We start from the raw sequence: 15,732 nt of genomic DNA on the forward strand, positions 1-15,732 counted from the left end.
TCAGCACAAATGCTGCCACTGAGGAGGATCCTTTCCCCTTCCTGGGCATTCCATTCTTTCTGCCTCCCTTTTTTTTAACACTAGTATAATTTGGAGTTTGGGGCTTTTTTTTAATAACAGCAATTTTCACTTATTGAAGTTTTCACCTGTCTCCTCATATGGTCAAACATTATTGCCAGCACAAGAGAGGCAGAAAGTGTAAGTAAGCACAGCAAGGGCAAGACCAACACATTCCACAGCAGAAGTCTTGCTCCAGATTACAGTGACAACATAGTCCCAAGCACAGAGCAACAATGTAACTCCAAAGCAACAGAGGTTTAAAAAAACTAAAAAAAAACAAACAACCCAAACAAACAAAAACAACAAAACAAACAAACAGTGACAAACCAAACCAACCAACCAAAGAAACAAAAAAACAACCCTAAGAGTGCAACAGTCCAGTCCTCCTCCAGCAACAGTTTCTCACATCTCTGCTTGGGTTTGACCGATCCTACCAGCCAGTGGTGTTCATTGAGTCAGAACAAATATTTGCAAAATTACAGTGCTTCTGCTGGTTCAACTTCTTGGATCAATTTAGAAACAAACAGAATCACAGAATGTTAGGGATTGGAAGGGACCTCAAAAGATCATCTAGCCCAGTCCCCCTGCTGGAGCAGGAACACCCAGATGAGGTTACACAGGAACATGTCCAGGTCGGTTTTCAATGTCTCCAGAGAAGGAGACTCCACAACCCCCCTGAGCAGCCTGTTCCAGTGCTCTGTCACTCTCACTGAGAAGAAGTTTCTTCTCATATTTAAACAGAACCTCCTGTGTTCCAGTTGGTACCCATTGCCCCTTGTCCTATCATTCTTTGTCACTGAGAAGAGCCTGGCTCCATCCTCATGTCACTCACCCTTTATATATTTGTAAACATTCATAAGGTCACCCCTCAGTCTCCTCCAAGCTAAAGAGACCCAGCTCCCTCAGCCTTTCCTCATAAGGGAGATGCTCCACTCCCGTAATCATCTTTGTGGCTCTGCACTGGACTCTCTCCAGCAGTTCCCTGTCCTTCTTGAACTGAGGGCAAGAACTGGACACAAGAAAGGAACTGAGAATATAAAGCCGACAGCCTGAGGGCAGGAGGAGATGCAACCCCTGTACGGCTAATTCAGGCTTTCATAGAATCATACTATGCATCAGAGGAATGGATCAGAGGTTAAGGAAATCCATATATGCATGTTGCATCTTCATAGTCTAACTTCCATGAACCTCCAACAGCAGAGCCCAATAGGGGCTGGTACCTCTCTCCAACATAGGAAAGCAAGACCACAAAATGCTAAGAGATCTCAGGGAGATCAAAGGGGCTAAACACAGAGAGACAATGTGTTCTTTCAAAAAACACATTAGTATCTGTACTCTCAAAGGAACTTGGGAAGATTCCTGTATTAACAGCAGGCAATACATGAAATACCAGATCAGCTTTTATTCAGACTCCTGGATTCATCCAGTCAAACAAAAAAATATCACATGATGATAAGCAGGTCGGTTAAATGTACACAAAGACTTCAAATCAAATTGTGTACAGCAGAAAGCAAACTTTCTTTATTTCTGACAGGAACTGATAAGAATATCACTGTAGAAACAACTACAAACAAATATTTTTAAAATTATCCCCAGGCTGCAGTAAGAAGAGTAATAAATTAGAAAAGTATACCTAATAATAAGAAAAACAATGTTCCTTATTAGATCAGTACTTATTGCTGAACAAAACCCAAGCACAACCAGTAGAGCTTTTGAACACACCAAGTGCCCTGCGGGTGCGAATGAGAAGAAGTAAACCTCAAACTACCATCAGTATAGAATTACACATCTAATTGTATACAAATTAAGAGTACTGGTAACCTAGAATTAAAAATTTTAAAACAATAACAACAAAATATAAATATTTTATTTTTTGAAAATTATTCTAATGGCCACCTCTAAAAATGTTCCTTTTTAAAGACTGTGGGGAAAAAAAAACAAAAACAAAACCAAACCAAAACGAAACCCCAGACAAATAAACAAAAAACCTTAAGCGGAAATAATTTTGCCACAACAGGATAATTTTCAAGTTACACATCACTTACTTAATTTCCAGATATTTACCTTGGCAGACCTTCGCTCATCAATAGGAAGAGATAATCCCTGAGTATATGGATCTACTTCACCAGTAGTCAGATAATTTTTCTACATTTAAAACAAAAAAAAAACAACATTCAATATGTTTTAAAATATCAAATCTTACTTCCTAAATAGTTGCTAGGAATTCTATTTTCTGAAATAAATCTGATCAATGTAATGAAACAGACCAAAGACAACCTTCACATTTTGCAAATGTAGATGTTCTTGGAACACACAAATGAAGTGAAGTCAAGGAATGCAGAAAGTACAGGTCTTTGTCATGCTTTAAAAGCTTGAGTTTTAAAGTGTTAATCACTTCTTCCCTGTTACACTGTTTCAAGAATTACATAATTTAGTCTCTGCATACATTAAAAAAATGTGCTTTTTTATTCAAAACAACCCCACCACCCACCATTACTCAATTATCCTGTAAGCAAGAAGCACAGCACAAGCATCTGTACAAGCATAAGAGGAATTTCCCAACACACTACCTCATGATGAAAAACTGTTTTTTCTAACTGCAGAAAACTTACATCTACCTCTCATTTTAACAAATGGAACTCATGCTCACGCTAGCACAGTCACCACTCTGCATCTCAACACTATCTGTTTTCTACAACAGCAGTCCCTGGACCTTTCAGGATAATGACCCATCACCAAATCTTGTCATTCCAAATCTTGATCATCAGTCACTTTCAGAACAAAACTTTCAATTGAGAACATGGTGGTGTTGCTCCATGTATTAATAGCTCTCTGGGTTGCAGGTCAGGAACCGGGCCACACAGCAAGTCAAAGTACCAGCCCTTCAAACCAAACACCAGTGCTGGAACAGACCCTTGGCTTCCAGGCCTAGTGGTTTCTTCATACATCACTCATTTACTAAGAGCATCCCCTGGCCATTTTCAGTCAATCAACTATGTTTTATAAATCCAATTATCTTTAATAAAAAGATCACCTATTTGTGTGGCACAGGCTGATGAGGGGAATGTGTTAGATACACTATTTCACCAGCACTGTTTCCCTCCATTATCTATGTTGTAACGTAGCTTAAGAGCTTAGAGGCATGTCAACAGATAAGAGCTCTACCTGTTGCAGTACAAAACCACATCATTATGAATTATATTTCACAACTACAGGTTAAAAGATATAAGGAATTTCATAACCACGCAAATATTCAGGTACTGAGACAACTAGCTTAATATGGAGAACTAAGTTGTTATTTTTTTAAAATAAATTGTAATCCTCATTCTTACATAATTCTTTTCACTTTATGAACACATCTGTAGAGTTTACCTCTGATCTTAAAAAGGGATTTGCTAAAAATCAGAAGCCAATAAGGAAATTGCATATTCTACATAAGTGAGACTAAGTGAGTTATTAATAAAAATATTACCACTATGAGAGCTGCTAAAAGTTGCATTCTCTCTTTATGAAGGGAAAATAGAGATTGTTGTCCTATCTCTTCCTCAGGCTTTACAAGCTTAATATAGCTAACACGTATTGCATTTAAAAAACCAACAACAATAAAACCCACCATGTAAACCTAACTTTGTAAAACTGAATTTCAATTGATAGTAAAACACAAGAAGTTAATGTAAAAATACACATTATTTGGGTACTTTGCTGAGAATTATGAAACATGAACACTATTCTAATTTTGAAAATAATCTGAAGTTTAAGATTAAACAAGAAGCAACAATTATATAAGCATTATTTTGGTCAGAGGTTAAGCAGCCAGTTAATTCTACTGTTGCTATTGTTACTCAGGAATTCTAGTGCATGCTAGTATAGTTAATTTGTATTATATGCATGTTATTCAAAGCCCCCCCAAAACCAGAATGTTGTGTTTCTACTGTGTTACCTCCTGGCCTGTTACTGAAGTTGTTTAATTTGAACAATCTGGATGGACAGTGTTAAATTTGAAAATTATATATACATGACAGTATAATGATAAAAATAATTTAAAATTACTGTAATTGTACAAAGCTTGCAAAGATGTGCCTCTGGTATTCTTTTTTCCTCAAAATACTTGTAGGCTTCCATTCTGGCCACTAGGTGCTAAATAACTGGCTCTACTGCTTTCCTAAGCACCACTGATGAGATTTCACAGTGGTAGGGAAGAAAAAAGCCCTGACTCTCGTTCTGATGACTTATTATAATATTTCAGAGCTTACTATCTTATTCCAGCTTTCTAAAATGTGTGTATCAAGAATAAAAAAACAGAACTCATAACATCTATGTCACTGATAAGTCTTTAAGCAAATGCCTACTGAAAAACTTCCGTGAAGTCAGCGTTAGGCAGCAACAACAGCAATTGCAAAGAAAAAAACAGAAATCAACAAGTGTCCATATTAATAGAAAATAATAAATACAAGCAATCATTTTGCACAAACCAAACAATGCTGTTAATCACAACTAATCACTACAGCATGCACAAACACACAAAGCACAAAAAATAGCAATGATTTGTTTTAATTCAAAGAGCATAAAGCTTTCAAACAAAGCAAAAAGCAACTAATTTGAAGAAAAAAAAAAAAAAGGTATTGCAGGCACCCTACCTTTCTTTTTGCCTGTGAAATACCCTAAAAGTCAGGGAAAAGATACTATTCAAAATGAGCCTTTCATTCAAAAATATTTGACTTGACAAAAGAGACTTGTTTTCTTAAAGTCTATCCATTCTTTCATTTTAAGAAATACAGAAACTGATAATTAGCATTTTGAGACAACACAAATTATTTGGTTCCTGATTTTTTTTTTCCATTTGACTAAGAAGAGAGACAGAATATTCCCAAGATTATGACATTTCATACCTATAATTTCAATTTAACATTTAGTGTGACATTTAATAAATCACACTAAGCAGCACATTAAAGGTAGTTTTTATTTCTGAAGTGGAAAGAAACTGTCAAATAGAGTCACAATAATTATAGATATATTTTTACCTGAATTACGGACCACAGAATACATAAGTATTTAAGGAAGTAACAGACTGTGTTTTAAGAAGAAAATAAGAAAGAATCAGAGTCAAATAAACAAAACTATTCAGAGTAAAATGTACCAAGTAATATGTAGTCTCACGGCAATTAAATCTGTAGAAGCATAAAACCCTTCCCAGTGATGACATTTTGAAATTAGTTTTACTTGAATCTTCAAAATCAGCCATTGCTCATAGCAAATGTCTTCTTATAAAGATTTTCTGCAGATTTGATTAATTCTCATTCAATTAAAATGAGAGTAATTTTAAAAGACTCACTAAACTCAGGCAACCAGACAAGAAGCTTTACCTGAGAAAGATATCGCCTATAATCTTGTCGAAGTTCCTCTTTGAGCTTATGTTTTTTTCGTTCATATTCTTCTCCAAGGGGTAAACTCAAGCCATAGTCACCTGAAAGTTTAACGTCATTAAGTATTATTATCATTCCACTATTTTGTATCAAGACAAAGCACATCCTTCAAAGGCTACATCTGGATGCTTATTAGACATCAGTAACAAAAAAAAATGCAACCAGTAATTACAAAACAGCTGAAATAAAAAACCTTCTCTATATGAGTAGTTGAGTTGAAAGCATTCTAGAAAAAAAAATGGATGCTAGTTTTCCTCTAGTCCTTGTGCTTTTTCTCCCGACTAGAAAAAAAAAAAAAAAGGAACAAAAACTGATTTGATTTTGATAGTTTGATGAACACATACAATATTTAGGTTCTTTTGTACTATTTATTTTGTCAATGTATGTTTCAAAGGAAATCTCCTTTGACAAGTTAGTTTCTAAATTACTCTGATATTTTAAGTTGAGCTTATCACACAACAGAAAACATACTTCACACTAGAAAGCAACAAGCTATTTATTCAGCACAAAGCATGTGAAAAATGTTGGCTTCCACACAACTAGAAGGAACCTGACCATATTGTAATAATTATTATTTTTTTCCTTCCACCTCAGTGTTTTTAATTATCGTAGGCCCAAAACACACATTAAGTACTTTTCCAAGATTACTGTCATGTCTCATAACAGCTGTACTGGTAAAATATAATGCTATGCAAATTGTTTGTTATTCCCCAAATACATATTAAAGTACATTATAAGAAATATTCTCCAGCCCAGAAGCCCAGCTCTGCAGCCATTTTCACCACTCTCCATAGAAAGCTAATGAATTCCACAAAGCCACACAACAAGCGACATACATTGCAGCTGTTTGGGTTTTTTTTATTTCCTATTGTTTCTCTGAAAGCATCTCTAAATCTTGTGGTCTATATAAAATGAGTAGCATGGAGTAAGAGGGCAGAGGGAGGTTTACAAGATTTACTCTTATATCAGCCCCGATTTATTGCATGGTAATTTGTTTGACTCCTGTATTTTAAATGTTTAGGCCATCTATTGGTGTCCATACAGTAAAAATGACATTCTATAAATGCTGAAAAAGGTTAACTTGGGAATCACTCTGATCCTGAAACTGGTACACTTAGCTGAAACTACCTCGAGCCAAGCCAGCTAAGTCAGAATGTGTCCCCATGAGACAAAACAAGAGTCAGGCAGCTGTTCTGCAGAACCAAAGGACCTAATACCTGATTAAATATGTCATACGCTATTTTGAAACAGCTTGCAGAGCTCAACTACTAAAGAAAATCTGCATGGGAGGTTCTTCTCCAACTTGAAAGTTACTTTTCTCCTAATTCACACACAAGGTAAGTGTGAGTTCCATTAAAAAATACTGCATCACTTCAACCCTCAAAAAACAGGTAAGTGTAAAGAGGAATAGAATACAGAAGAAGAAATAGTTTTGCAGCTACTTGTTCTTGCCTTTCATTTCCACACAAAATTATTTCTGGATTAACTATAGGGAACAAAGAAAAAAAATAAAAGCAACTAACACATCAGAGTGAAGATTCATTCAATAATTTCACAGGAGCCAGTAAAATTCAGTACAGAAAAAAAACAACAAAAACAAAACAAAACAAAAGACTACACAAAACAACAACAACAGTGAGAATCATAAAATCATTTTGGTTGGAAGAGACCCTCAAGATCTTCGAGTCCAACCATAACCTAACTCTGGTACTAAACCATGTCCCTAAGAACCTCTTCTATATGTCTTGTAAACACCTTCAGGGATGGTGACTCGACCACTTCCCTGGACAAACCTCCTTTCAGGTAGCTGTAGACAGCGATAAGGTCTCGCCTCAGCCTCCTTTTCTCCAGGCTAAACAGCCCCAGTTCCCTCAGCTGCTCCTCATCAGACTTGTGCTCCAGACCCCTCACCAGCTTCATTGCCCTTCTCTGAACTCTCTGCAGCACCTCAATGTCTTTCCTGTAGTGAGGGGCCCAAAACTGAACACAGGATTCGAGGTGGGGCCTCACCAGTGCTGGGTATAGCAAGACAATCACTGCCCTGGTCCTGCTGGCCACACTATTCCTGATACAAGCCAGGATGCTGTTGGCCTTTTTGGCCACCTGGGCACACTGCTGGCTAATGTTCAGCTGGTTGTCAATCAACACACCCTCCCTGTCTGCCAGGCAGCTTTCCAGGCACTCTTCCCTGAGCCTGTAGCACTGCCTGGGGTTGTTACAACCAGAGTGCAGGACCAGGTGCTTGGCCTTGTTGAACCTCATACAATTGGCCTCAGCCCAATGATCCAGCCAGTCCATATACCTTTCTAGAGCCTAAATCAAGTGCTTTCATTCAAATACATAAAGTATTCAAACAAAAGAGGGATTAATTTCATTACAGAAGACCTCTTTTTGGCCACCAGAAAGCACTGAGAGAACAATTACAGGTAGTGATATCAAAAATATTTCAAAACTACCTACTTCAAAAACTTGCTTTAGGAGAGCCTAGCAGGGCAAAAATACTCCAGTTAACATAGATTCATGCTATTTTTGTCTGAATTCTTTTGTTGGAACAAGAGATACACTCTTTTTCATTGGTTTTCTATTCTGTATTTGCTGTATTTATTTGACAATTCGCATTCTTAATCACACACAATCACATTGTAAAAATGCATTTAAAAATCTTAACCTTTTACTAAGAAGAAAATTATCAAAATTTGCTTGCATTTAATATGTTGAGAAATAACTGTAACTTCATGCAGCCTGGTCCTCAACACTGCTGCTAGAACTATAGAATATACTGAGCAGCTAACAAGGAACAAGTCCCTGTCTGACTTAATCCAAAGGAAATTACATTGCTTTAGAGCAGAACCAGCCAAATGTGTCAGTGCCCAAATTATTATTATAGAAATACCTATTTGTGGCTTTTCACTTAAAGCCACCTGAATGCCCCCTTCTGCGATACTTCATTATATGTGTATTACTATATTTGGGTGTCAACAGTAAGTCCAAATTATAATAATACACAATGAAATGTGCTATTATAGCTGTCCAATGAGAGATAAAATTATTTTTACATTAAAATAGCATAATTGTTATGTAGTAGTCAGTCAAAGCCATTGGGATACTACCATGGACTGTATTGTGTGTTTCCAGTTAAACAAAGAAACATCAACACCAGGACGAACCTGCTGATCAAAGTGCCAAAAATGGAAGGTAGATACTTATTCAAGTGCTGTCCTCTAACCAAGTTTATCTATTATGACTTCTGGCAGCAAGCAATGTTGTAATCAACATCAAATATCTATTGACATATCTTCTTTAAAGTAAAAGGACAGCTTTTACTCCCACTGAAAGCTGCAGATTAGAGAATTACAGTAAGCACAGTATGAAAACCAATGAGGTACAAAACTGAAGTGCCTACACATTAAAAGAGTTACCTACTGACAAGAAATAGGATACAGAAAAGCTCTAAAGCTGTCAAGACACAAGTGTAACTATGGAAAAACAGCAGTGCCGACAGAGAGGAGATCGTAAGACAAGTAAGGAAAGCTAGCACATTACATTCTGCTCCACCCAAATACAACAGGAAAGGACAGATAATCTATCATGGACTGGCAAACTGCTTTTTCATTTGGTTTTTATTTTTGTTTTGTTTTAAATTGAGCTACTTTTACAAGAAGAAAAATAAAGTGGAGGGCATATTTTCCTTACTAAAAAAAGCATAACTACAAAAAAGAATTCCACACAATCCCAAAACATTTGGAAAACTTAAGAATTTGTATGCACTTGAATTATAATTACCTTCTTATAATTAAAAATCCAAACCAGTAATTCCCTTTCAAAAATTCTCTAAGGTAATTAAATGCTACTTAAATCTAGAAGACATATAAGCAAATATACTGTACCTGAAGGATAGTTCTGTTGACTATTTGGAGGTATATTTTCTTTAGACATGGAGATTAACATTTTGCTAGTCTCAGAAAGCTTCTCTGATTCCTTTTTCTGAAAATAAAACAAAATGTTTTGCTCCATCACAAAGTAAAAGAAATATCACATAAAAGAACAACATCATTAACATAATTATTATATTAGCACTGGACAATAGAGAGATTGAAGGTGATGCTGGATTAACACATTAAGCAGGTTACACACTTCACTAATACTACCAAAAAAGTAGTACTCCTCTACAACACAGGAATTATTAGTTCAATATATTCAATATATTCCATGTCATAAACAAGAATATCCATCGTCAACATATTTAATCTTATAAAGCACGTCATAATCCACAATTGTTTCATAGTTTACACATATCATCTCTGTTTTTTTTATGTGAGCTGATTTGAGGTACTGCACCCGGCTTCAAACTATGGAAGAATTATGGGGTATTACAGGGCAAGTTTAAACACACATGTTCCCTGTAACTATCCTTTACACCACACAGCTTAGGACTTTTTCAAATTATAGGCTGGAAAAATTCTCCTCTTTAGACTTGCTCTGAGCAGAGGAGGCAAAACTAAATAAAGCTCGACTCCTCATAGTTCCCTAAGAATTAAATTTCTGGAGTGAATTAATAAAACTTTCCAGATATAATCATTGTAACTAGGTAAAAATACTTATATTACCCACAGAAGGGAGTGAAAACTCAATATTATAATTGCTTGTTAAAAGCTCAAGCTGTTTGGGACTTTGTAAGTCAAACAACAGACAAATCAAACCTCCTTTTTTTTACTGAGGATTTTTTTTAGTTACCACATTACTAAGCTAGTTTGAATTATTTAGATAGAGCTTCTTGCCAGGTACTGGCACTATTAAACAACTTAATGAAGATCTGCAAATTATAAAATCTTTATAGCTTCTGAATCAGGTAATAAAATTTCTAATAGGAAAACTGCGATAAGAACAGATTTTGTTTCATTGATTAGATTACTTAATTAGTCTTTTATATTTCTTAGTTTCCCTAACAGCAATTTTGAGGATATTTACACCTTCTATCCCCATCCTAACACTCTGGAGTGGGAAGAGAACAGATCCCTGCTAAGCAGCTTCCCTAGGGAGTGGGCAAGGAACAATAATAAGAGCACAGTAAAAGCAAGCTTAAATCAAGACCCTAGCAACATAAATGTTTAAATTCAGGAAACCTATTAAATACTCTTACCTTTATTTCCATGTAAGGTGGATCATTTTCAAGTTCTGCCTTATCTTGTGCCAACTTGGCCTTCTGATCTTCAATAAATTTGTCTAAATCATCCGCCATAATTTCTAAGGTTATAGAAAAGACACAGAACATTTCCTCTACATCAGAACCTCAAAAACTTAAAGCTCAATTGCAGTTGCTTAAGACAGTAGTTTAGTAATATTCAAGTTTCTCCCTCAGAACTACAAGCCTTAAGATGTTTGCTGGGTCAATGAAACACCTGACTCAGGAAACCCACTCATGGAGGACATTAGTTGATGTTTTGCCATAGAGAAAATGCAAAGATTCCAGATTATAAAACTGAAGGTATTTCTCTAATCTTTTTTTCTAACTTGGTTAAAGTGTTTTAGGGCCATTTTAGCTGGAACTATACCAATGGCCCTTCACTACACACTAACACAAGCTATTGTTAGTGAATTATAATATAAAAAATGGACAACAGAAAAAAAAATAAATGGAATAAAGGAATAATAAAGTACAAAAAGTGTAAAATATATATATAGTCTGAAAAGACCAAATCATACAATCAATTCTGTGCTCAACTTACTACCACAAGAAATCTTAAAAAAACATCAAATGTATTCAAAGAAAAAAAAAACAGAACACCGACCCCATAAAACACAAAAATACATGCATAGTGTTTCTGGAATATATTTCAGTGTATCATTATCTCCTGTACCAATAAAATAGCAGAGGCAGTAAGAACAGCTACAATTCTGCAATAATTGTCAATATCAGGCAGCCCTGAGTTACAATCAGACATGCCACTCATCTGTAAGAAAACAGCAGATTACATCTCTTCCATTAGTTGTGCATCTTGCATATTTAACTGAAAGCCCTTCAGAGCAGAAATTTTATCATCTTATTTATGCCATTTACTGTATATTGCTTCTCCTAGATAACCTCAGAGTAAAAATTAAAGTGGATCAAATTCATTACAGTGGAACTGTACAGAAGTTAAGGCACACACTCAGACTTTGAATATTCTTTGTTCAGATAATCTTACCAAAAATAAAAATACTGCAAAACTGCATAGTAAGTAACCATGGAAAGAAGAAAGAGGAAAATAAAAGAACAGCTGCATACAAGCCTACTCATCCTAATCTTCGCTCAGCGCTTTTACCAACTTCACTGGAGAAGTTTTGCAAAACCAAGCATACGGATAAAAAAAAGCCTCCATATGTTATGTTCCACACTTAAAGAAAGCATGAAACGGAGAAGAAAATTATGACCCTCAAACGCTACCCACACAACTTAAGCAATGGGATTGCTCGTGCAGGTTCCTAGACAATCCCATCACATCCAGTATCTAAACTCAGGCTGTACAGCAGTTTTGTGGAGGCTAATTCACTGTCTTTCAAAAGCCCACAGATTGTATGAAGCAAACAACAGGCCAATGATAAAAGTATATTACAAAACATTTTCAGGAAGAGCATCAAGAATTAAAAAAAAAAAAAAAGTCATCAAAGACCAGCAGAATAAGATACTACAGGGGTAAACAAAAATTAATGTGTCCAGAGAGATTGTGATAAATGCTTACTAGAAGTAAGATGAAGAGAAAAAAGTCAAAATTCCACCAGATGAATTCAAGTAATTGCATGCTAACTTAATTTAAGGAATATATATACTTGATGTATTCCTTAGAATGTTTTCCTTTAAACTGTTTCTCTTACATTAATGCCATAGTTGGATTCCTAATATAAAATTATAATATTGTTTAAAAGGAGGCAGAACTAGGACAACCTATTTACAACTCCTAGTGGTAATACAGGACAATCAACTCCAAAAATAAATTCCCCCATCTGATTTGCCCTAAATCTTTAATCTCATTAGTTTTGCACACTGATAAAGGATAAAAGAAATCTAAAAGAGGCTAAGTTTCCAGGCACTGATAAATTTTATTTAGCCTATTAGGTTACATAAGAATAATGAAAAAAATGTTCTGAATGGATGAAACAACTTGTCATGCTAAAGAATTTAAAAGTTGGCTGCAGGGCCACCAAGAGCAAAATGACCACACGCAGAAGGAGGCGCTGTGAGAAGTCTTCCCAAAAGCTTCTAACATCTGCATTTCTTACCTCTATTTACAATAACATTTATAAACTCTAGAACTGTTTCCAAATCACTGTATTGAAATGGTACCAGACCCATTCTGGGAGAGGATACAAGTGAAGGAATATTCGCAGTATTTTTTCTATCTAGCACAAGGAACACAATGAATATTCTAGCATTTTGCATTCCTATCATATTTCTCAAAAAAGCAACATAATAATTTAAAAAACAAAGACAAAACAGTTACAGTTGAACTACACAGGCGATTCAATTGGTGTGAAGAAAGCTCATAACTCCAAGCCTTGGAGAACACTAAAACCACTAATGCTAGAGTACTGTTGATTCAGCATACCTTTAATACAGATAAATAGCCAGGAAATGTGGCAAAATGCCCCTCAGAAAAAAGCTAGATATTTTATGTCTTACACCCTTCTGCTTGAGTTGATCTGCTTAAAATATGCAAGGGTACAAACTTTATAAGATAAGCAAAAAAAGGTATATTACACTGAAAGAGAATGGAAAAAAAAAAAAAAGTTACATATCCTAGGCAAAGGACTGACAATTTGAATGTAAGGCATACACAAATACCTTACTGAATATTAACCAATTTTATCATCTGTATCAAGTAAAGAGATAGTGACTAATTACAACAAAAATAAAGAAACAATACATTTATATCTAAAAAGAGTGCTACTGCAGTCCCCAGTTAGGCAGCAAACTCTCTCGGAGGTGACAGCACTAAACTCACAGCAAACCATTAACTTCAGACTGGCTTCACATTACTGCATAAACGTACCCAGGTAAAGCCTGCCACTATAAAACCACTTCAATTCAAAATAAAATAATCTATTTTCAGTTTAGCAATGTGTCTGAATGCATTTTGTGCATTTCTAGAGCCTTGCAATTATTACATTTACTAAGTGACAGATTCAAAACTAAGCTTGGAGACATGGCTCCATGGGCACATGCACAGAGCAAAAGGGCAAGTCAGGATGTGCTGTAAACATTTGAAAACCCAAGAATAAACCATAAGGCCCCAAAATTACAAGGTGCAACACCATATTTTTCATGTTTGTTTGTTTTAACACAATATTATGTAAATACTAATAAAAAAAATGTTTTGTAGCATAGATCTATCAATCCTCCCTTTAGCTCTAGTATCTTTAAATCTTGGAAGTATTTGTATTCCCAAAACACTATATTATTCAAAGTGAAATTGCATTAAACATACTGCTACCATATACCAAACTACTGCCTGAAAGCATCCCATAAAATATATTTAAGAGATTCTCACTTTTGAGAAGACTTTAGTGTTTCATAACCTTTTTTTCTTTTGAACTGGGAGTTTTCACAAAAGCAACTCTGAGTAATTAGAGTCAGCCAGGCAGACTACAACTTAACCAAATTCACCAGGCAACAGAAAGGATATAGATATTCAACACAATAAGTAAAGTTTGAACATTATCTTTTTATTAGATCTATACTCAAATTGATTTAATAATGCACGTCTCTGTATTCAAGATATTCAAAACACCTATTTGCATGTGTTGTAGTGTGTGTACTATATTTGCATATTGTGTATCACCCAAAGGAACACTTACTGCATTCCTTTTTATTCTTTCCCTCCTATTTGCTCAAGAAAACAGAGCACAAAATTTAAAGTCAGCAGATGTTAAGTAGACTGATTTCATCTATTCTGTGCTACAATAACACTAAAATGGCACCAGAGAAACTGGCAAAATGGCAATTCACAGTCATATAAACTGCAGCGGGAGTGGCAAGGATGGAAGTGCTTTAAAAAAAGCAACTATATGAATATTAGGAAACATTTCTTAACGGAAGGGTTGTCAGGCACTGGAACAGGCTGTCCAGGGAGGTGGTTGAGTCACTATCCCTGGAGGTGTTGAAAAAATGTGTAGATAGGTCTCTTGGGACCATGGTTTAGTGCCCGAGTTCGGTTATGGCTGGACTCAACGATCTTAAAAGTCTCTTCCAACCAAAACGATTCTGTTTTGTAATTGTACTTACAGATTATATGGCCCCATAATTGCGTCACTAAGAAATACTTTTCAAAGTTTCACTCAAACTTCCTAAGGTCTTGTAACAGCTGCTTCCCTGTCCCTTTGAATGGCATTTAGAATAAGCTCATGCTGCCAGAGACGTATCTCCTGTACCTTTCACCTTACTTTCTTTTCAATTCTTTCCTGAAAAAACACAATAAAATCCAGGGCCTGGATATTCACAATCGATAAACTCTGACTAAAACTAACAGACTGCGAGGACAATTAACCCTCAGAACAACCAACAAGTTTGGGGAATCACTTCCCCTCGCCATGTGGGTGTATTTACTCTTCCAGAACACAGACTCTGACCCAAACCCGCGTTAATGTCGGAAAACTTTCAGGGCCAGGAGATCAAGTCCATTTCTCCAAGCGTGACAGCCCGGGGAAGCGCCTCTCCCCGAGCTCCGGCCGGGCCTCCCACCCTCCCTCGTGGGCAGCATTTCTCCGCCGGCCCCGGAAGCACCGACCCCCTCGGCCAGGTGTGAGGAGCCGGCGGCCGCGGGCCGGCCGGGGAGGCGGCACTTGGGACTCGGCCCCTTTAAGGAACACGGCGCCGTTGTCAGGCAACGGCCGCACAACAAACGGCTCCCACCGGAAGGCCTGGCAGAGCCCTGCTGCCCCCCACCCTCCCGGGGATACCCAGTGACCCGCCACCATGGCCCGAGCCCCGCCCGCCGCCCCCCAACGCGCTGCCCGCGCCGCCCCCCGTCCCGCCCGCCGCAGGGGAGAACGGGAGCGCGCCCCGGGCTGGGAAGCGGCCGGGCGTTCGGGCCCCGCGCGGCGGACCGGGCTGGGCGGAGCGGGGTCCCGGGCTCCATCCCCACCACACCGCTCACCGGCGCCGGCAGCCGCTGCTCGCTCCGCGTCCCGCGCGCGTTACCGCCTCCCCGGAAACCGGCGGGCGGCGCCGAGCAGCGCCCCCTGCTGCTCCGGAGGGGGGCGGGACGCGATACGG

The 15,732-nt window shown here is 37.3% G+C and overlaps 1 protein-coding gene across 5 annotated transcripts in view; it reads right to left on the bottom strand.

The window, feature by feature from the left end:
• CSPP1 (centrosome and spindle pole associated protein 1) overlaps positions 1–15,728 on the bottom strand; it is a 67,089-nt gene extending 51,361 nt beyond the window's left edge. For 3 of the 5 annotated variants that reach the window (XM_082044734.1, XM_082044735.1, XM_082044732.1), the window contains exons 1-6: positions 15,614–15,728; positions 10,624–10,727; positions 9,371–9,467; positions 5,424–5,524; positions 4,698–4,721; positions 2,125–2,205 (exon numbers count right to left, since the gene is read on the bottom strand). In XM_082044734.1, coding sequence (XP_081900860.1) covers positions 2,125–2,205; positions 4,698–4,721; positions 5,424–5,524; positions 9,371–9,467; positions 10,624–10,722 — 402 coding nt within the window. In that variant the 5' untranslated portion in view covers positions 10,723–10,727; positions 15,614–15,728. The remainder of the gene's footprint in view (positions 1–2,124; positions 2,206–4,697; positions 4,722–5,423; positions 5,525–9,370; positions 9,468–10,623; positions 10,728–15,613) is intronic. The other 2 variants (XM_082044736.1, XM_082044733.1) reach the window with 1 other exon arrangement.
• Positions 15,729–15,732: the final 4 nt, after the last annotated feature.

Source organism: Streptopelia decaocto (assembly GCF_964273445.1).
Source record: "Streptopelia decaocto genome assembly, chromosome: 2".
Lineage (NCBI taxonomy): Eukaryota > Metazoa > Chordata > Aves > Columbiformes > Columbidae > Streptopelia > Streptopelia decaocto.